A 22,931-nucleotide genomic window follows, 5' to 3' on the forward strand; every position below is an offset into this window, starting at 1 on the left:
TTTAGCCAACAATTAAGACTGCCTGGGCCTCCTGCTTGCAAGAAAAGATATGCTCTGCATCAGAATGAGATTGGGAAGCCCAAACGCTTTTGATCCAGTTCAGTTTGAACAACAACACACTGATTGATTCTTTCTCTCCATTAGTGACAAATTGTACTCATGTTCATACATTGCATTGCTCCAGCATGACACAGCATATGCAGTGACAGTTGCCATGGAATGTAATTAATCATACAAGGTAAAAATGTCACTGCTTATGGACACTTTATTCAATGTGTTGAGACTTCCTGGGGTCACTGTGAGGAGTATTGGCTTTGCATCAAATGTATAAACATACTGATGCTTTTTAACTCCTCAAACCTTGCATAGGGGGAAAACATTTGTAAGTTGTGGGAAAGTTCTCCTGGCAAGAAGATAGCTTCTAGATAGCTTTTGTCCATGATTTTTATTCAGTGAAAATTAGCCAACTACATATAATCCAGACTGTTAACAAAGCTATTGTCTCTATGTAGGGAATTAGGGTAACGAGAGGGATATTAGCCTTCTTGTCATGCTGTGCTGCTTGTCGCTTAGTTAAACAGCTTTTAGTCACTGGAGATCTCAGGATGGCTCTGCTAACTATGTCTAGTCTTATAGAAATAAGGGTAGGGTGGGGCAGTGCGGTATCAAACCTCATAGGGTTTCCTGCCATATTTTGCAGTGGTTAAAAATTGAAGAATGCCGACAAGCTCAAACAGATAAAGCTTCTCCACGTCAGGAATGCTCCATTTGCATGCAGTGTTGGGTCTGGCACAGCCGATGAATATTTAGTGGGCTCCCACAGGCGGGCTGAGATTAATGCAGGATGAATTCAAGTCCATGCGCAGGCTCATTTCGCCGAAGAATGGGCCTTTATTGAGGCTTGCTTGAATCATGCTGCTTTCCCTTTGCCCAGTGGAGGTAGAGGTAATTGACAGTCCTTTAGAAAGTGCCAACACTAGTGCTTTTTGGAAGCGGATTGATTTTGAAATTACATTGCCTTGGGGTCTTTAAAGGCTGGACTGGAAAATGCAGGCCTTTGGTAATTGTTCTAATGAGATCAGCGTACCTTATGGTTCCTGTTAGGGAAGCCCATTTGTGGGAATGACATGGGAAACGAAGAGAGTGGCCCAACAACCCCCCCCTCCTATGAACCACCAACACCACCACAACCACAAGAAAAAGAGAGGGTGAAAAAAAGATTTAGTCCCAGTTGAGGAAAAGCTTCCATTGTCCAGGCTTGTTCACTGTTTTCATTGTAGTTGCTCCTGGTTGTGGTTTTAGCATAACCTTTGAAACCCATGCCATGAACTCGCTTTTGCTCTAAACCCAAAGCAGACTAGCCTGGCAAGAAGTTGCAAACCACTTCCTTAAGTCAGCACAGAGTTCCACAGTTGAGGAACAGTAATCACAACAAAATTAGTTGTAATGATAATTCTGAATGTTGCCATGAGAAATGTGAAAAGTAAGCTGTGATTTAGTCACAGTGAATTGTTTGGTCAGCTGTGTGGCATAAATGATCACATAAACATTGCTGTTGGCATGAAGTGTTAGGTTAAGTCTGGCCCACTTCCAATACAAAGCTAATAAGTGACACATTTTCCCCACATGATTTAGCATTTATGCCTAAATAAAAAGAGATGAGTCATTTACTTATCAGTCTGTGAAGCTGACAGTTGCACAAGAAGTATAAAAACACCAATTTTTTGATGCCATTTCATAGTGCACGTGACCACCCCACAACACCTTCACCTGAGAATGAGTCTGAACATTTTTATCATTTCCAAACTACCTCTAAAGGACTTGGGAGGAGAGCTCCAGTGACTTAACACAGGCCATCTTGTGGCAGACACTGCCAGTCATGAAGTAAGATGCAAACCTCTCACATTAGCATGTATTGCTCCCATCATAAAACAGTAATGATTAGTCTCCCTCAGTGGGGGTAATTAAGTGACAATTCTACAGGAGTAACCTCAACCTCATGGAGGATGCAGCTTGACAGCTGACTTGCCGGTCACCTGCTGGGCTCAAGCTGTTCCTCTCGCTCGCCCCAGACTGTGCGCAGTGGAATGGACATACTCCATTTCCTGCCTTTCCATGTCTTTTTTCTTCTATCTATGCATCCATCCATATACTTATCTATTCTTTCCTCATAGGAGTGTGATTGCATCTGGGAAAAATGTCTAACAAAGACAACACAGTATGAGATTCCAGCACTAGGGTATGGGATGATTCTTTGACTAAAATAAGCTGTTTTTGTTGTAGTTAATATATTTTTGTTGAAAATTCCTACCCCATTCTTTAACAGAGATTCCTATTTCTATAACATGGGCCATTGTATTATAATTATTGGTACTGATTTAAATTTTGGAAGAGCATTGGTTAACAAATATAAATCAGTTTTGACAGATCTAATCCAATGGAGGTTTAGGTTTATACAATGCAATTTTAAAAAATCACTAATAAAACACTGTTTGATTCTCTGCCAAAGAAAGAAGCAGAACAGTGTCCTGTTCCATAAATAGAAAATCTCATTGCAAAGCTTCCAAGAAATCATCCAGCCAGATGACATGAGGCACACATATCGGCAGGTGATCATGGAAAATAAGTCATGCAACAATGCACACGCAAAAAGTAAAAATAATGGGTGATAGATTTTCATTCAGGGTCACGGCTGCAGCTTCCATACCTCAGAGAATCCTATAGCTGCATCTTAATGACACACTGCACTGATCATAAGATGTTTAAAATATGAACTTATGAACTTAATATGAAAATATGAACTTCAGTACAAAGAACTAGAGAATGCTGGCATAAATAACTTTTAAAACATTTAAATTAACTGAATTTGGTCCAGAACAACCTATTAGAGTGCTTTGTTGTCTACATTGACATACGTTATCCTTAATACTGTTCCATATAAGTCTAAGTCTAAATATACTTGTCCCAAAACCTCTGCTCGACCAAAAGGTCCTATAATTTGAAATCGATAAAGCACGTTTATTAGAATCACCTGGGGACATTTCATTCTCCAGCATCATATTCTAGCTTTCCTTGTTAAGTGCTTGAGTATTTTTTAGGATACAATTTGGACTTCAGTGTTTAATACCTTTAATCTCTGACCTTCATTGTTTAAAATCTTTTGCTGCAGTGTGTGTGTGTGTGTGTGTGTGTGTGTGTGTGTGTGTGTGTGTGTGTGTGTATATATATATATATATATATATATATATATATATATATATATATATATATATATATTTATATATATTTATATATATATATATATATATATATATATATATATATATATATATATATATATATATATATATATATATATATACATGTGTGTGTGTGTATCTCAGTCACAGTATATTCTACCCCTAGCAGAATACTTACTTTTGTCACAGACAGCTCCCAGTCCCACTGGTCACATGGTGCGACCACACCTGCACCGTCTTCCGTGTCTAATGTCTGCATGTATTTAAACTGTTGCAGAAGAGTACGGGGTTGTCGGCCTTTGTTCATTTTCGACAATATGTTCATGTTCTTGATAGTATCGTGTGCTATGTTTGTAACCTGTTGTCTGTTTTCACCTACCTGGTTTTCTGTGAGTGCCGATAGGTTTGTCCTTCGTGTGTGTATAATAAATGTCTGTTTTCGTCAAGAGAGCCTGTGTGTCCGAATCCTCGCCCTGCAGCACTTGGGGCATTACAACTTTACAATACTTTTGGCATGCAGTCACAGGAATCACACACACAAACACACACACACTACACTGAGATAATATTAGTATATTAGTAACATCTAGGCGACAGCTAAGAGACAGGCTTCTGATTGCCATAAAAACAATTGAGCTAATTGTTATGGTCTCAGTGGCAATACATCTTGCATCCCTAGTCCCATGAATCCGTGAGGGGCATTAAAGTACACATTTGGCAATACCTCATTCCTAATAGAGAGTCAGACTGCAGAGAGCCTGCATTGAGCCTGCAGGAGAAGATGGAAGCTCCCAAAGTGACCTAGAAGAGAAACAGTTGCCATAAATCAGCATGTTTTTTCTTGATCACATTCCACGGCACCAAGGTTAAGTTTGTAGCTGTTTCCTAATCCATGCTTAACAAGACAATGGTTGTATTCAGGAATCAGTTTTTTGCATGACATATTGTAAACAACACAAAAGTGTAGACTGAGTGTAGACTTGACAGTAGATGATCTAATGCTGCTATGTAAGAAACAGCCCGTCCACCCTAGACCCACTAGAGAACCCGAGGCTCCAACATCTACATTTAAGTGGCTACTTGGATTAAACATAATGTAACAAAGCACAGACTGGTTACTAGCTGGGCTGCCCAATGGAGGATGGGTCTCTTCTTGAGTTTTGGTCCTACCAAGATTTCTTCCTTAATTTTGCCCAGGGAATTTTTCCTTGGAATGCACCTTCATATAAATTTAGATGCTAAAATTATATTAGTTTATAAAAAAATACATTTTAAATATTTCAGATGTAATTACAAACTCCAGTCCCTCAACCTATTACACAGTCCTATGTTCCTGAAATTATATTTACAAGAGGAAAATCTCTGCACTTGAAAGGTGCAGTACAACCTTAAAACAAACCAAGGAATCATGGAAGAAACACGAGTGGATGTGCTACGGGTAGGGCACTAGGACCCAGCACAAATGAATAGGTCAACAGGTGAAAGCAGGTGATTCCTGCAGCATTTCACACTACCACTTCTATGCATGGGACCTCTGAGACAGCATGGGAGAATGAAGGTAGCATATTCAAGTTCATCACACAGGAGGATTGCTAGTGGTCATGAATTATGGTGCTAGCAGTGCAGGTAATCTTATGTGGTTCTTAAATTCATGCTTTTTCAGGCATATGACATCTTGTAGGCTGTTTGTGTTGATATGGTAAATTCATGTTGATGTGCTTTTTTGGTTGAGATGCATTAAAATAAGATGCTTTTTCCTCCCTTTGCTGTATTTGCTTACTTTCTGCTATGATCAGGTGATATGAAGGCATGCTGGGACAGCACTTAGAAGGCCCGTGTATTCCATTAAGAATAGGGTGCTTTATGGGATTATGATATAAACATTTTGTTTTTTAGCGTTGTATCTTCTAACTCTTAATTGAAAAACTGTGCTCACAAATTGCTGTTTAGTTACTAGTCCAGTACTATGGGAGAGAGAAAAATTCAAAGCAATTTCAGGCATGACTATTTGCTTAACACATCTGAGAATCTTTTGGATTTGAAACAATTAATTGTGGAGCAAACTGTTAGATTTACATGGAAGCATTTGTGTATATATTTAATACTTAACAGTTATATTCAGTATGTTTTGATATTACAATTTCCACTATATTGTAATTATGTTTAGATTCTTATTAATATTGTAGATACTGAATTTATTACACCATAACAAATGAATGATAAAATACTTAAAGTGTCGTAATTAAAAGGTTCCTGCAAATAATTATAGATAGCTGTAATTTAAACACACTGTTTTTTCACTTAGGCCAAAGGTAGTTAATCTGAAGAAGATCTTATTTATCTGGTGACCAATTAAATTTTGCATTTATACTACAGTTCATCAATAATACAGAAAGGCACAGAGTTTGATAACCTCACCTCAAAAATATATTAGGCTGGTGAACGTTCCTTGAAAGTAATTTAAACATTAAAATTTACTGATGTATTTTGGATTACTGCTGCCATGCGTTTCATATGCCTTTTAGCCAATAAAGACATAAAAACAAAGACATGCAAATAAAAATATTAAGAAATTACAATGTTAACCCATTAAATCAACCTAAATAAATACTACAGAACATCCTACACTTTCTAATTCAAAACATCAATGTCAAAAGCCAGTGGTTGAAGAACATTAAGTTATTCATGCAAGTTATATTGACACCCTCTTACCCACCTTTAACTGATTTTTAATTTTAATCTTTCTCTCTCTCTCTCTCTCTCTCTCTCTCTCTCTCTCTCTCTCTCTCTCTCTCTCTCTCTCCTGCTCATACCTCTTCAGTCTGTGCCCTTACTTCCCACACCATCCTTTTGTCTTAATTTCCCCACACATTGTTTGTTAGAATAAATGGACACATGGGGTAATTATCCTCCCCCTTGAAGATGAGATTGCCAAATAAACATAGGGGTTGTATTGTTTCATTTTGTTTCTATCATTGTGGCTTTCTAAAGCCTTTAAAAGGGCTATTTTGAATACTTAGCAAGGGGCCACCTTTCATATGTCACCATCCACAAGCATGTATGTGTGCTTTCTCCCCATCCAATTGAGTGGTGAAGTTTCAAAGTAGAGGAAGAAGTCAAACATATTTAACCTGAATTATACCCTCCAGAGGAGTTTTGTCGAGATGATGGGTTTTCTAATTTGTTGTCTATGGGTATCTCAGCAGCATTTATAGAGAGCCTTCATGTAGCCAATTGAGACTTTATCAGAGAATGTAATAAAAAGGATTTATTACATATAGGTATACTCTGTGTTTCAGAAAACTTTAATTTCATGTGTAATGTCAAAAAATATTATTTAGTCTTCTTCTGCAATACAGCATTTGGTATATATTGAACCACTGTTTCACATGACAAGTACCTATGTTAAGATATGCCGCAAAATAAAACCTAAAACCAATTTCTTCTTTGAAATTTGAGCAGTGTTACTGAGTGCTACTCAGTGTTATTAAGCTTGTTTGATCTGGTAGCTAAATGCGTAAAACAGTGGCATGTGGGGCATTTATGTGAAGGCAGCTGGCGAGGATTTGGGAGACTTCCTGTTGTAAGGCATTATAATGGCTCATGGGGTCAGTTCCACTGAAAGCCAAGCTAGTAATCAAGCTAACAAATCTGACTCTAAACCTGAACAGGCAGAGTGCTGGTGAGAGATCCGAAGTCCAGGATTTAAGCACAAGATGTTTTCTGTTCTTTTGTTGTATACAGATTGTTTTGGGCTCTGATGTTAGGAGTGGGACAGTGCCTCCCACTGGGGAGCTTGAAATGCATGTCTGGAGCTGGGTAGGGGCAGTGAATGCAAACAGCACCTCCAGTAGGTGACAAATATGTAGTATGTATTTTGTGTGTGTGTGTGTGTGTGTGTGTGTGTGTGTGTGTGTGTGTGTGTGTGTGTGTGTGTGTGTGTGTGTGTGTGCATGTGTATGTCTGTGCATATGCATGTGCACACGTGTGCATAAGTGCTTGCAATATGTATACATGAAAACATGAATATTGTTATTTAGATTTTATGACTATCTTATAACATTGACTACTTGCCACCTTTACATTGTGCATATGAGAAATTACTATTTGGGATTTTATTGAAGATTAATGTATCTGCCCATTCTGGTCAACACACAAAAGCAAAGGCAAGTGAGAGCACATCTATTTACCCTTTGCAGTAGCAGAACAGCATTCAAGGAAAAAAAAAAGCTTGTATCCTAGCAACCTCTCCATCCTGACTTGACTCACATCTCTCTGCAATGGTAGTGTTAAGCCCCTAAGTACTATCACACATTGGTCAAACAACAAAGGAAAGCCCTTTTACCTTTTTGTGTGTTTGTGCGTGTGTAGCATTCATCTTGGTAAAGGGCTAAGAATAGGCTAAGAATATACACAGCTTAGTTTAGCAATAGAATCTTAAAAACAAAGAGTCTATTTCCATGTATATAGTCTATTATCTACTTTTATGACTGCACAATTATATAGTAATTATATAGGCTTGAGCTGTTAGCACTTTAGGTTTAAATGATATCATATCAATTTGCTGGCAAATACTCTTATGTTCACATTAGCTGTATTGATTCATATACAAAAACTCAAATGCAGACTCATATTAGGTGACATTAAGGCAGACATCAACATGGTTAGACTCAAAAGAGCACAAAGTATTTGTCAGCATCTTTGGTGGCCACTCTCTATGCAGTGTCCTACTTCTTTCAAGTTAAAATGACAACTGACCCTTAATTGAGCAGTGCATAGTGAGTAGGTCACCCTTTTCCATGGCACATGGAACACTGGGGGAGCTAGGGGTTTCCTGCCATCCACGCAAGTCTTCCTGCTGAGAGAAGCAATCAAGTGTGAACTAATCCATGAGACTCATTAAGCTGTATGCAAGAAACATTTGTTGACTAGCTGTTTGAAGCTGTTATCCAAAGTTACCAGTGTGTTTCAGAATGATGTAAAAGGCTGTGGAGATTAATGAAATGTGTTGTATGTATTAATCCATATGTAACTTCTGATAGATTAGAAACAGAGTCTTTGTATATACAGTCAGAGTTTAGTCCTTATTAGTTTCATACATTTATTTCAATATACATATGGAATATTTTACATAAAAATAAATTCTACATGTCTAGTCAAATTCCAGGACACATTTAAAAAGAAAACAACAAATCATGAAAACACAAGGTTCAATAAAATATAGATATGAAGTTGTTATAAAATTTTATTCATGTGTCTTTTGGGGATAAGCAAAAATATTTTTGAGTGATCAAATTTGGGTTTTGGTACAAAGGATTGCAAAACTAGGCAATGGTTTTCTCAATATTCAGCCTTGTCTGCAACTAAATTGCATTTTTAAAGGATTTAAAATTGAAAAGACTAGATTTATTCTGACCAAATGTATGTGCATGTATGGTTTAGAGACATTACATTTTCAATAAACATAAGGGGGGCAATTTGCGCTAATGTTCGACTGGAAAAACATCTTGTTGACACTGTCTCAAATTTTAACCCAATGCCATAGCTAAAGGTTAAATGCTTAAACAAAACCCTACTTACACAGCACTGAGGCAGCATCCACCTCTAGCGTGATGGGTCTAGCTGAGCTTAAGTGTGAGGTAAATTACAGAGGACGCAAGTGTAGTTACCACATGGCTCTTTTCCAGTGAGAGGCGTTTGAGATCAAATCGCTGAGTCTGAAGCACAGCAGTAGCAAGTTATCCATCGTCTGGTAACTAGCAGAATCACACCGAAGACTGCTTCATATAACGAATCTGATCACCATTCTTTCATTCAGAACGGATCTAGACTTTTCTTCTTTTTTCTCATTTTTACAAACGGGATACAATTTAACCTACCCTTGTCGCGTAAGATCAATAGCAGGTGATCATCTCGTGAGCCAAGGAGGCATTACTGCACAACCTATACTGGTGAGTAATGACTCTTCATCTTGTCCAGTTCAGCTTTCATCTGGTATGGGGAGTACCCGTGAATCTTGGTTTTATCAGAGGTGAGTCTGGCGGTCTTCTGGCTGTAAGTGTTATGTCACACCCTGTTTAATTGAATTTGCAGCTTGAGGCGCTTTACTTTTGTCTCGCGCTCGGTTGTTGGTGGCACCTCAGACTTCGTTTATCTTGAGGCTCTCTGTGCAGTATGCGCGCTGCTGCACTTTTTTCGTTTAATCCAACTAGTAATGCGTTTATACAACCAGCTCAAGAAATTCGAAGTAAGATTAATTTGCTTCCAGTATAGGCATGCAGCTCAACGAAAGGTCTAATCGATTTGTTTCAGGCTGTTAGGACGTCATGACAGCCGAAAAGACTATTCCGATTATAAATGGAAAACCAGACGATACAATGGACGCTGAAGCTTCGAATACCAACCTTGTACGCAGCAACGACAAAAAAGTGGTGAACGAAAGGGGACAGTGGAACAATAAGATTGAGTTTGTGCTGTCAGTCGCTGGAGAGATTATCGGTCTTGGCAACGTTTGGAGGTTTCCATATCTTTGTTACAAGAATGGAGGAGGTAAGAGTGCAGACACTTGTCCATTCATTAATCTTTAACAATGACTTGAATGCTTTTACTAGAGTTGATACCACTCTGAACCTTCCGTCATTAAATGCTCCTCCGGTCTACCTACCAAATGAATGAGGCAGCAAATTTCCTTTCTAGCACAACAATCGTTCTCCTGAGTTGCAACCACCCCTGCTATTTCATCGCTAACATAGTTTCTAAGGATACCTCAATAGCTATCCTTACCTTTTCACAGTGCTACCAATATTGTTACCAATATCTCTTTGTTCCACCTGTGTTATAAGTAAGATTATGCCTAAAACACTCACAAAAGCAAACACTTTGCTTTATAGTATAAGTAGATGTTGACAGGTTTACTAGTCCATGAGATGTTCATATAATATATGCATAAAGTACAGAACTTCAAAACAAGGGAAACTAATCCAGTGTAAAAAATATTTACCTTAGTGTAAACTAGGTAATTCTAAAAAAATCTTTAGTAAAGGGAGGAGGGTGTTTTAATAGCCAAGTGAATAAGTGAGTATAAGTGAGCAGGTTTTATAATTGTCCCATTAATAACAAGAACTTTAAGGTTTATATCAAAATAAGGTTCCTGCAATGAGTCAAAGGGCAGCAGATAGTGCTGCCCTTTGACTCATCACATAATGAGTCAAAAACCAGCAATATCTGCAAGTGTCACATCTTGGTTAAACTATTTCTTTACAAAATTCAAATTATGTCAAATGACCAAGACCACAGAAGCATTATTGTTGTAATGAAAGATATCTTCCCACAGAGCTGCGTTACACCTGAGTGATTACCTTCTATTTGTAGGTGCATTTTTTGTGCCCTATGTCATCTTCTTCGTCTGCTGTGGGATTCCTGTGTTCTTCTTGGAGACAGCACTCGGCCAGTTCACCAGTGAGGGTGGAATCACATGTTGGCGAAAAGTATGTCCGCTCTTTGAAGGCAAGTCAACATCATATGTTTTGGCAGACTGCGTATTCCCTTAACCTATGCAATATATGTACTCATAATTAAAGCCAACCATGGTTAAGAACTGAATCTGTAAGTGAACTTCTTTAAACGTCTCTCTTAAGGTATTGGCTATGCGACTCAAGTGATTGAGGCTCACCTGAATGTGTATTATGTGGTTATTTTGGCGTGGGCTATCTTCTACCTGTTCAACTGCTTCACAACAGAGCTACCGTGGGCCTCCTGTGGCCATTACTGGAACACAGGTGGGTTCAATTGTCATGCAACCATACACAACTCTTATTACATGAAAACAGCTTTTGATGGTTTTTACACAGAGTGGAGTGGAAGCCAGAAATCAATGACTAGTAGAGAAGTTGATGTTTTTTGCCTGCTAGTGTCATAGCTCCTGCCAAACAATATAAAACACCTAAGCTGCAAAATCTGAATTGTCCATGTAACGAAACTAACAAGATTGTGACATGAATACAAGATAACATCATATTGATCCCAGATGGCAAATGTATTTATTATGAACAGCAGTATAACATGAACAAAAATAAATACATACTATAAACAGAGAAATAAATCTAAAGTGCAGAAAATAAGTATGAGCATAAATAACTATAAAATATATATATATAGTTTCCAAAAAGGATGCTAATGTACTGATTATCAAGAATTTGAAATGTATCAGATGTACAGCTATGAGGATATGCAAATATACAGATTAGAGTGGGCCAGATGTACTCAAAATATACTGTGCGAGTATATTTATATGCTGAAGAATACAGATGTCACCTCAGTGTCCTGCATGTGCTGATGTACGGACAGTACATCAGTACTGTGCAAATGTACAAGGTATGAGACAGCTGGATATGAGAAAATATAGCAGTGATAGTAACAATAATTATAACCAGTGAGAGCAGTTGTTTAGAAGAACCTGATGAAAGTACTTGAGTTAGTGGAGAAATGAACTGTCCATAGACAAGGTAAGGATGGTGTTATACAGACAGGTAGTTACAGAAGCAGGCAGGAGGAGTCTGTTTTGGCCACTGTGTTCTACTGTCCACTGATTCCTTTTTGGAAGGGGTGTGTGGGTTTGCTCATGATGACTGACAGCCTGGCCAGCATTTGTCTCTCTAACACCCTTTCCGGCCCAATGACAAGCTACTGTTAGTGTCCTCAGACTACCTTGTTATAAATAACTAGTTTGATTTCTCTCTCTCTTTCTCTCTCCCAGAGGTCCTTCATCAGCTGTGCAAGTAAAGTACTTTGCTTGTACAACTGATAAAAGACCTCTGTTCAATGCATCACTGCATTTTTTAATATCTTTAATATATCTACATCTTTTACTAGAGTACATTGCAGTTATTCACCTGGAATTAGATTTATATATATATATATATATATATATATATATATATATATATATATATATATATAGAGAGAGAGACATCAGTGGCTAGTAGTGCTTTTAGTTATTAAAAAGGTTTTAGTTACCAAAAAGTTATTATTTATTATTGTTAAAATCTTTCTACTTAGTGCTGCTCACATGAGATGAAGAATCATATTGCTTTGTCGTCCTCGAGTGAACCAGTTTATGTTCCATAGAGGGGTCCCAAGACATTCAGTACAGAATCCCCGAAACATCCAGGCCACTAGGTGTCAGAATAATGGCTGTTTCATAACGTGAAGAAGAATCATTGCAGTTGCACTTTTAAATTATTGTTTGGATTCCAAAATGCAGATCAGTAGTCCTTAAAATGCAACTACAGTTCACAAAACAAAAGCAGTGTGTACTCTGCTGGCTAGTGGTTAGGCAGACATACAGCCCATTTACACAACGATATAAAAAGGCAATATGCTCCTGTATTAAACAATGTAACTTTTTACACTGGGTGTAAAAAGCGTGGGTGTGGGACAAGGCACCTTATTAGTAATGTTCGCGGCAAACGCAAAAATACGTAGCAAGCCATACAAAATTAAGCATTCTTGCTATATCGTACAAGCTATAATAAAACAGAAATCAACTAGCCTAGGCTAGATTTTTACTCAGCAACATTAATACGAACCTCGAAAAGGGTCTAGACTAGAGGTAACATTTTATTTTTTACTGGTTCATTATTTGAACATTTCGAAGGATAACCATGACAAAACTACTCAGAGCAAAAGCTGTTTTAAACTAAACCATGCGAAGAAAACGCACCATTACTGCGCAGTTACGATATGTTTTATTATCGTGTCACTGTGTCCCTAAACACACGGATTACCGGAGTGAGTCGTGTGCCCGGTGTGAGATAGCAATCCTTGCGGAGTAGCTGCGATTTGCCGGGCTCGCCACGGTGCTTGTGGTGTAAACAGAAACACGTAAAGTTACCCCAGATTGGACTGACTGCACACCACTGACATACACACACATACATATATATATTCGCAAATTATCCTTTTCTATATATGCCTACATAATGTGACGTAATCTTATGTAATTCTCTCTCAGAAAACTGTGTGGATTTCAACAATGCTAGCATTGCAAACCTCACCAATCCCTATGCCACCTCACCAGTCATGGAATTTTGGGAGTGAGTATATTTAAAATTCCTTCTGTAGAGCAATACCGAAAATAATTGTCAAAATAAAATGGCAAATGTCAGAAGTGGGTGACTATATATGCGGAAATAATGTTTATTTATACAATACTGTTTTCTAATAATCTCACACTCCTAGAGAAAGCCCTATTGCAAGACTATTAGCAACTTCCACTTACAATATATCTGGTGTCATCAGCATAAAAGCAAAGGGAGTTACAAAGCACAGAGACATGCAAGCTTGCCAGACAGTTTTTGGCACAGCACATCTGTTGAGCAATTGGCCACTGCTTACTATTCCATGCAACTACGTAACCTTTTTCACTGATAATTTGTCATTCTTTTTGCATTGCCGTTGTCAACAAGCATCAAAAGGGCACTCGCACAGCTAGAAATGGTATAGACACAAATTTGGCCCCACTCAATCTGTTTTTTAGCACAGTATTCCTGTATGGCTGCCAAGGCCATGCACAGGCTAGGCCTTAGCAGTCAGATGGCTCCTGCATGGTGGAAAACCCAGACTGAGTAGTCAGAACCTTAGTACTAGGAGGCACAGGAGCTGTCAGTTTGGCCACTGAATGGAGAGGTTGGTTCGATAGGGGCCTTGGATCTCACCCAAGGACATGTCAAAGATGATGAATGGCATCAGCATGGTTGGGACTGAAACAAAATCATGGCTTTTATTCACCTAGCATATGCTTCATCAAAATTAGATGAGCATTTTATTTTAACCAGAATCTTCACAGGCAAGTGGTGTGGTAATTGAAAAAAAAAAAAAAAGCCAACATAGGATGAACATGTTGGTTTAATTTTGATCCACCTAGTAAATGATAAAGCTATACACTTCTTTTCATATGTACCAGTAATATTAACACATCTTTGGATATTATATTTTTCTTTTCAGACGCCGTGTCCTTAGCATATCTGGTGGAATTGAACAGGTGGGGAAGCTTCGCTGGGAACTTGCTCTGTGTCTTCTTGTGGCTTGGATCATTTGTTATTTCTGCATATGGAAAGGCCCGAAGTCAACTGGCAAGGTACAAATGATTGTTATTGTTTGAAACCTGCCTTGTAATGGAATGGTGGTGTGTGAGGGGGAGAGAAAGAGATAAAAAGATATTAAATTAAACGGTGGGGACTTCAATCTCCATGCAGAGTAAATTATTAAACAAAACTGGAACTTGCATGGTTAAATGTATCACCTTGTGTCTGTTTGCTATTAGTTTGGAACTATTTCAGCATTCAACAAGTATTTACTTTCCTTTTCAACTCTTGTGATTTAAACCCAAGTGTATGTTTAGTTGGCTATATTCCAATTTAGGGTAATGAATGAATAATGATTAACCAATACCTAAAGCATAACACCAGGTAAAATCCAAACAACACACTTCTATTATAAAACTCTATTTCTTTAGCAAAAAACATGAATGCACGATCCCTGTGTCTGGAACAAACATACAAGTTTGGCCTTCCTCTCCCTTCACCTTGTACTCCTGATCCACTGCATTATGAGGGCTTTCATGCCTCTGCCAGTCGTCGAAACCCAGTCACTATAGCCTTCCTCTGCATGCTATTCTTTTAGCAGCCTTTAAGAATGTCTAACAGACTCAATGAGCTAGAAAGAAAGCGAGGAGAAAGGAAGAGGGATGTGTGGGGAAAAATAAATGGGTTCACATTGTACAGGTCCAGGAGAAAAGAGCTCGGCAGCGAGGCCTGTATCTCCTGAAGTGGCTTTTTGTTTGGCCATGAAGTAACGGGGAAGAATGCGTCTTCACGGTGAGGCTTTAGCAGCCAGTCCAAGATTGATTTCTGTATTCACTGAGGGGAAAGTAGAGCGTTCATGAGGAGCATGCAGAAGCTCTTCACTCCCCTCTTTCCTTCTGGAGGAATTATGGCGGCTAGTGCGAGGCCTTCTTCCCTCCGTTTGACGGCCATACAGAGTGAAGCATTCAGGGGGCTTTGCTAAGCTGTGCGCCACAGGCCTTTTGTGGCTGTTTGTGAACGCGGGCGATTCTCACATAAGCCAGCAGCAGATTTATGGCGTGGGGTTGACCTGTGAATTTGGGGGCTTAAATGTTCACCCTGGGGGAGAACTGGGAGAATGCCGGCATGTTTCAGAGGCTCATGGCGAGTTCAAGCATTGTCCTATTCATTCTTTGGGGGGGAGGAAACCCCACACGTGTATTTAGGAGCCAAGCAAAGGATTTGCTTAGTGCAGTGGCCATGGTTTTATACATGTAATCATATTATTAGTCTAATTGTAAAGGATATGAATTAAAAGGTGGGCAGGCTTTCCCAGTCTCATGCTGAGAGGTACATCTGGATTAAAGGATATTCCTTTTGCTTATGTGACAGCCTCCCGGCTTTCTGTTTCTTGTTCACACCTTGTGCATCCCATTCTTTCTTTTAATCTGGTGCACTCTTTACTTCTATGGTGCAAGAATAGTATTAACCCAAACTGATGCTACAATTAAATGTGCACTGGTCTAAACAGGATGTAGGAGGGATAGTTATTTGTTTGCACAAAACTTTAATGTTTCTTTAACAAGCAACCAAGATATTGTAAATGACGTAGATAATCAACATTGATTATGCACTTGTGTGGACAGTATACTTGTTAAATCGCAAAAATCATACTTCTTATCCTTCTTTTTGTGTAAAAGTAATCTAAAAGTACAGTAAATGGCCCAGGTCAAAGTGAAGGCACTGGTAATTGTAAGTTGCTTTGCCACAATTTTCCCACACTGCCAACACATCCCAGTTGGGCTTTTCTGGGAGGAAACAGGGCAGAAGGCTTTTTTGTTCAGACCCTGTCTTGTCCTCGCATGGTCTTGACTGAGCGCCAGTAGAACAAGAACCTAGTGCCGCCCCCAAGGGTGGTTTTGTTCATGAAACTGAAAGAGCTTCAATATGCTGAACTCATTTTCTGAGAACCTTGAATAGGTTTCTGCAGTAGCATTAGCTACCAAAGCTAGGAAACCCCAAGCCTAATGGCTCAGACATATATTTGAGCCCAAAACCATGACCCGATGTTCAGCCACTGCTTGTACAATGCCCTGTTTCACTCACAAGAATCAAATCCATTTGGCTCTTCAGAAGACAGAACTCTTGCAGTGGTTGGTGGAGACATGGCAATGATATAGACTATGAATATCATGTTGACAAGTTGCAACCTGGTAGCCACTTGGGCATTCTATTTCTGTCCTTTTTGTGCACAGACTTGTGAGAGACATGGTGCTGAGTGCTTTTTCCATTAAAACCTCTGGCTTCAAGCTGAACCTCTTCGCTTCCCCTGAGAATGAGTCTTTCAGTCAGCTCTCAATTAGGCTTTTCAGAACAGAACCTGTCTGCTTGGCATGATCTCAGAGAATTCCTTAACCCCTTCTTATCACCTCAAGAGCATGGCTCCCACCACTCATGCCCCCTCATTCATTTAAATCCCATTCACTAAAATTTGGTTGAAATTTTGTGAAAGAAACCCTCTCTCTGTATTAATTTGTTCCTTCATCCTTGTTTTATCTTGTAAAACATCCAACAAACCACTTCTTCCAGTTAATATGACATATATTAGAAAAATGTATTATATATGGTAAAAAGTGTTTTCTTTAAACATGAATGCTTATATCTATATTTTCATGAAACTGATCATTTCATAACTTTTCATTCATCTAAAAGTGCTGCAAATCAATCATCCCTTATCTTTTGCAGGTGGTATATGTCACTGCAACCTTCCCATATTTCATGCTGGTAATCCTGCTTATTCGAGGGATCACACTGCCTGGTGCAGCAGATGGGATTAAGTTCTACCTTTACCCTGACATCTCTCGGCTTTCGGACCCACAGGTAAAAACCATCCTCAGCCTACTTGCCTTTTTATCAGTGTGCTCCTAAGTGGCTTTGACATCCACTTCTGTGTTAAAATGTTCGAAGCAGTGGTGCCTTATACAGATATTTGCACTTGCAAAGTCCAGTAGATGCTCCTTTGCTACAGTTTTCACTGGTTTTCAATCCAACAGCTCCCTGGTTTACATCTAAGCAGGACCAGCAGTTTAAAATTATGTTGATTGTTGAAAGGTAGTACTTGGATCACTAGTACTTGGTAGTATTTTGACTATGGTGTTGCATTTGTTGTCACTGTACACTGAAAGGCCTGGGGATATTAGTAGGTATCCTTGCTTAGCAATGGTATTAGTCTTTGAGATAACTGATCCCTGCTTCAGAAGAAACTGATGACTCTAGAAAAACACAGAGGACAGACATCTTTAAGGTACAAGGACCATAGAAATGCCGCCAGTTATAGATACACAATAGTCCCTGAAAAATGTCCATTATTTACGTACAACTTCATGAAAAGCCATATTATAATTTCATATAATTTCCATTCATTTTTAATGGCATATCTTATTTCTTATAACTAACCATGTCTGCTGTCAGGCATGTAATAGGAACTGCCCAGGTTTTGTACAGAAGCATCTCTTAATAGCATCATGGTAACCACGCTCTGAGTCCAAACTGTATGAAGCTAGCTATTGCGCTAGCAAATCCTTTTTGATTGCTCTCAGTGGGCCCATCACATCAGAGACCACGCTCGCTAATCTGTTGAGATGGCGGCAAAAAATCAATGCGTTAAAGGCACTCAAAATGTTGTGTGCTCACAATGGTTAGCCATGATGAAACTCACTGCGTCAGTGCCAAGCTGCATTTTCTGTTAGAGACTGCTCATTTCACTAAATATCTACATGTACAGTCATAAAAGAAACAAATTGGATGCTTCATGGAGTGCCATAGAGATTTACCTTAACATTTGGTTAGAGACAGATTTGACCCTGCCTTGAAAAGTGATGCTCTCCAATAACATATTCTGGTAAATAGAGTACATGTTTTGGCCTGTTCCTGATAGTATTATTTTGTTTCTGAGAGGACTACATTTGCTGTCTAGCAAAAAATGAGATGCAGAGACTCAAGCCTTTAAGTCAGTGTGTCATTAGCAATTACAGTTTCACCACTACAGACAAACATAAGTGAGAGGGAGGTAAAATGCTGGTCAACATGCAGAAGGGAAAAGGGGGTGTCAGAAAAAGAAGGGTGGAGAGGACAGCCATTTGCATGGAAGTGTCCCGGACACCAATATTTAGGTTTCAATGCAAACAATAAGCAGTCTGTTCCTACCCTGTAAGGTCTGCTGTGCACCATCCATCAACTCTCCTTCCCACAGTATCCAATTCTCTTCGCCTGTCTTCTTGTTTCTCATTTAGAAATCTTGTGTTGGTATTGGATGCTGGGCCAGAGGGCAGTGGAATACCTTAGGGAAAATGACATTATGTTAGGCCAAACACAGTTATAATCTGGTTGGCATCAGCTGGAAGAGAACACACACACTGATTTGAGTGGAAAATGAAACAGATGTTAACAGATCTTGAAAATATTGTCTGTATCTCAGTTCTTCTTTAGCATGGCTTGTAGGCTCCAGCATGCTTGTGTCATTTGTTGCATAAAGTGTACTTACATAAAATGCACATGATCCCCAGTCCCATTAGCTGCTGGTAAATGTTCCTTTTGCTTTCTAGCATATACACAGCAGCGATTTCAATTTTGAAATGCTGTTGATGTAGCTGAATGTTATATTTTTGCACTCCTTTGCCAAATTGCTATGAAAACTTGATGCAAGGGTTTAATCTAGTGACTTCCAATTTAACTTGAAAGCAAAAAACAGTGGTGACATTGTAGCTTGTTTGCAGGAAGTGCCAGTGTAAGTAGCATGATTGCACTCATTTACACAGGATGCTCAGTTTAGTACCCCAAAAAGCTTCTTTTCTTAAGAAAAAGAAGGAAAACATTTCTTTCACTTCAGATCGCACCTGCGAACCCAAACAAAACATAACAAACCTGAAAATTAGGCACAACTTCAATAAGCAACTTCTACATAATGTAGCGTAATGCCCAAGTAAAGCCAAACTAGCACATCCACAGAGACCTAGTGTGAAACAGAAGGGATGTAAATGACTATCCCCATAGAATTGATGTTTTTGGAGGGAAGCTGCTCTGTGTTTGTGGGGTCAGAAGGGTTGCCCTGGTTACCCGCTGGAGGAAGCAAATACTGTGAGTTGTCAATTGTTTTCCCAGTAAAAGAGATTAGCGGCTCAATGGTTATGTGAGGGCATTTTAAAGAGGTACTGGCATATTTGCCATCGACGGACAAACTATGGCCAACTTTTTACACCCTCCTCACACAGGAGCATAATCACTTAATTCAAGGCATGTCAACTCTGCATATGGCATTTCAAAGGATATGATGCACATTTCAAAATATCCTATGAATTTGCCAAGCAGTGTTGCATTCAATGCTTGTCAGTGTACACTTACATACACGCAGTAATCTCGTTATTGTTAGGCACCAGAAAAAGCTTCAATTGTGTTTACATGTGTTTTTAATAAAGCACTTCCTTCAGTAACTCAGTCTTATGTGACTCATTTGATAGGCAGGTTAAGGTGAGAGGAAGTGTGTACATTTTACTCTTTGTCTCATAGCGGCAACATTTATACAGCTGCCCTATTAAAATGTTGAGTTAACATATATTTTAGCCTTTTTTCAAAAATGTCTCCATTCCTCTTTTTGAGCCTGTTCAAATTGACATTATACACTGCCTGTCCAAAAAAAAAAGGTCACACACACTAATATTTCGTTGGACTACCTTTAGCTTTGATTATGGTATGCATTCGCTGTGGCATCGTTTCCACAAGCTTCTGCAATGTCATAACATTTATTTCTGTCCAGAGTTGCATTAATTTTTCCCCAAGATCTTGTATTGATGATGGAATATTTGGACCACTGCGCAAAGTCTTCTCCAGCACATCCCAAAGATTCTCAATGGGGTTCAGGTCTGGACTCTGTGGTGGCCAATCCATGTGTGAAAACGATCTCTCATGCTCCCTGAACCACTCTTTCACAATTATAGCCCGATGAATCATGGCATTGTCATCTTGGAATATGCTCGTGCCATCAGGGAAGAAAAAATACATTGATGGAATAACCTGGTTGTTCAGTATATTCAGCTGACCTCATTCTTTGGGCACATAACAGTGCTGAATCTAGACTTGACCAACTGCAGCAACCCCAGATCATAGCACTGCCCCCAAAGGCTTGTATGGTAGGCACTAGGCATGATCGGTGCGTCACTTCAGCCGCCTCTCTTCTTACCCTGATGTGCCCATCACTCTGGAACAGGGTAAATCTGGACTCATCAGACCACATGACCTTCTTCCATTGCTCCAGAGTCCAATCTTTATGCTCCTTAGCAATTTGAAGCCATTTTTGCCAGTTAGCCTCACTGACAAGTGGTTTTCTTTAGGCTAGACAGATGTTTAGTCCCAGTCCCTTGAGTTCCCTTCGCATTGTGCGTCTGGAAATGCTCATACTTTCACTGTTAAACATATCCCCGAGTTCTGCTGTTGTTTTTCTATGATTTGATTTCACCACATGTTTAAGTGATCGCCTATCACGATAATTCAAGATTTTTTCTGACATTCCTTCCTCAAAGATGATGTTTCCCCACTGTCCTTCCACTTTTTAATAATGCGTTGGACAGTTCTTAACCCAATTTTAGTAGTTTCAGCAATCTCCTTAGATGTTTTCTCTGCTTGATATATATGCCAATAATTTGACCCTTCTGAAACAGATTCACATCTTTTCCATGACCACAGGATGTCTTTTGACATGGTTGTTTAACAAATGAGAAGCTACTCACGGCATCGGTTAGGGTTAAATAACTTGTTGCCAGCTGAAACAGTCACCCATGCAGTAATTATCCAATGGGAGGCTCTTACCCATTTACTTAGTTAAATCCAGGTGGTGATCTTTTTTGGCCAGGAAGTGTATTTAGAATTTAATTTCTCTTACCATGCTGAACTGTGTTTATATACTGAAACAGTTGTTTCTGGATCAGATATATGTGGTGCAAATCTCTAAATCTCTAAACATTCTAGTGAATGCACAGAGTCAAAACAGTCTATCAATGTGAATAGATTGAAAGACTAACGAAAAATCTAGAACTGTTTATAAAGTTAATCTTACATAGATTTTGACCTTAAAACAGTTGCAATAACATGAGAATTATCTTAATCTATCCGTAACAGTTTCTAACAGATTAAACACACTGATTATCTCTAAAAATACTGCATCCCATTTATCAAAACTACTTAATACATTTTTATAATAGTAGTAATAATAATAATAATAATATTAATAATAATAATAATAATTATTATTATTATTAGTAGTAGTAGTAGTAGTAGTAGTAGTAGTAGTAGTAACAGTAGTAGTAGCAGTAGTGGTAGTGATAGTACTGTTCTGGTTTCTGGTGTTAAGCATAAAATCTTAAAGTGTACAATTGGCCAAAATTATAAAAATAAGATATATTTATGCAAGCAGTAATCATTTTTGTAAATAATTTCCAAAGATCAGACTAGCATGTAAAGTAATATCATAATATCTTTATTCTCTCATAGGTGTGGGTGGATGCTGGAACTCAGATCTTTTTTTCCTATGCCATCTGTCTGGGTTGTCTGACTGCTCTTGGTAGTTACAACAGCTACAACAATAACTGCTACAGGTGGGCTTTGTGTTTGGTAAAACTGGCTATGTGGACATGACACATGATGGTGGCACCAAAGGTGGCACCAAATAGTGTCCAGAGAAATCTAAAGAACATTTTAATTTGAGAGACATAAATTATGTTAAGCACACTGATTTAGTAGCTGCACATGTGTGAGGGAGCCATTGCAAAGACTAATTAAAAGACTGTCAAAACAAAATTCAGAATTCTTGATTTTTGACAATTTTCCAAGTCACACCCCTAGGATATAAGGTAGACTGTAAATCACACACACTCCCACACACACACACGGAGAAGGTCTGTGTGAAACTACAGGGAGGACCCGGTTGTACATATTCCAGTAATGTAAGCAGTTCTTAGTGTTTTGCAGCTCATGTTGAATCCTCTGTCCTTGTTATAGGGATTGCATCATGCTGTGCTGCTTGAACAGTGGCACAAGCTTCGTAGCAGGCTTTGCAATCTTCTCTGTCTTGGGATTCATGGCCTATGAACAGAATGTGCCGATCGAGGTTGTGGCAGAGTCGGGTGAGTGGGAGCGTGTGTGTGTATGTGTGGGTGTGTATCATTTTACTGACTACTGGCATCATAATGCATTGTGTCTGATAGAAGGCCTGCTGTATACTTGATATGTGTACAAAACACTTTCTTATTGTATGATTTACATTACTTATTTACTATGTTATTTACCACACAGATGAATCAGTGCATTTGAGGGACCCCATTTGGCTTTCAAAAATCATTTATTTATAGGTGTGCAATGGTTGTATTTGTGTTACATATGTAAGACTAACATACGACACTGTTACTGTTCCACAAATAAAAAAGTAGAATATGAAGGGCTGGGGATGTATACAAAACACTGTTATTTTAAAAGAGAAGAAATCACGTTTAGTTCATGCTGATTACAATAACCATGCAACACACTATGTGAAACCACCATATAAAACATGTAAACTTGGACCATATTTAAAAAGTCTGGA

At 38.7% G+C, this 22,931-nt stretch overlaps 1 protein-coding gene and 1 long non-coding RNA gene across 3 annotated transcripts in view; one reads left to right on the forward strand and one right to left on the reverse strand.

Moving 5' to 3' along the window:
• On the reverse strand, positions 1-8,984 carry LOC113583800. The gene is made up of 5 exons (XR_003411339.2): positions 8,909-8,984; positions 7,998-8,097; positions 3,619-4,040; positions 3,418-3,507; positions 1-2,201 (listed from the first exon to the last, which is right to left on the reverse strand). It is a non-coding gene; the product is annotated as an uncharacterized LOC113583800 (long non-coding RNA).
• The window catches only part of slc6a11b (solute carrier family 6 member 11b), a 22,220-nt gene continuing 8,254 nt past the window's right edge, over positions 8,966-22,931 (forward strand). Inside the window, exons 1-9 of one of the 2 annotated variants that reach the window (XM_027020350.2) lie at positions 8,966-9,190; positions 9,552-9,788; positions 10,611-10,745; positions 10,877-11,017; positions 13,252-13,333; positions 14,244-14,376; positions 17,048-17,182; positions 21,845-21,948; positions 22,352-22,476. In XM_027020350.2, the coding sequence (XP_026876151.2) occupies positions 9,566-9,788; positions 10,611-10,745; positions 10,877-11,017; positions 13,252-13,333; positions 14,244-14,376; positions 17,048-17,182; positions 21,845-21,948; positions 22,352-22,476 (1,078 nt within the window). In that variant the 5' untranslated portion in view covers positions 8,966-9,190; positions 9,552-9,565. The other variant, XM_027020351.2, reaches the window with a different exon arrangement.

Source organism: Electrophorus electricus, chromosome 20 (genome assembly GCF_013358815.1).
Source record: "Electrophorus electricus isolate fEleEle1 chromosome 20, fEleEle1.pri, whole genome shotgun sequence".
Taxonomy (NCBI): Eukaryota; Metazoa; Chordata; class Actinopteri; order Gymnotiformes; family Gymnotidae; genus Electrophorus; species Electrophorus electricus.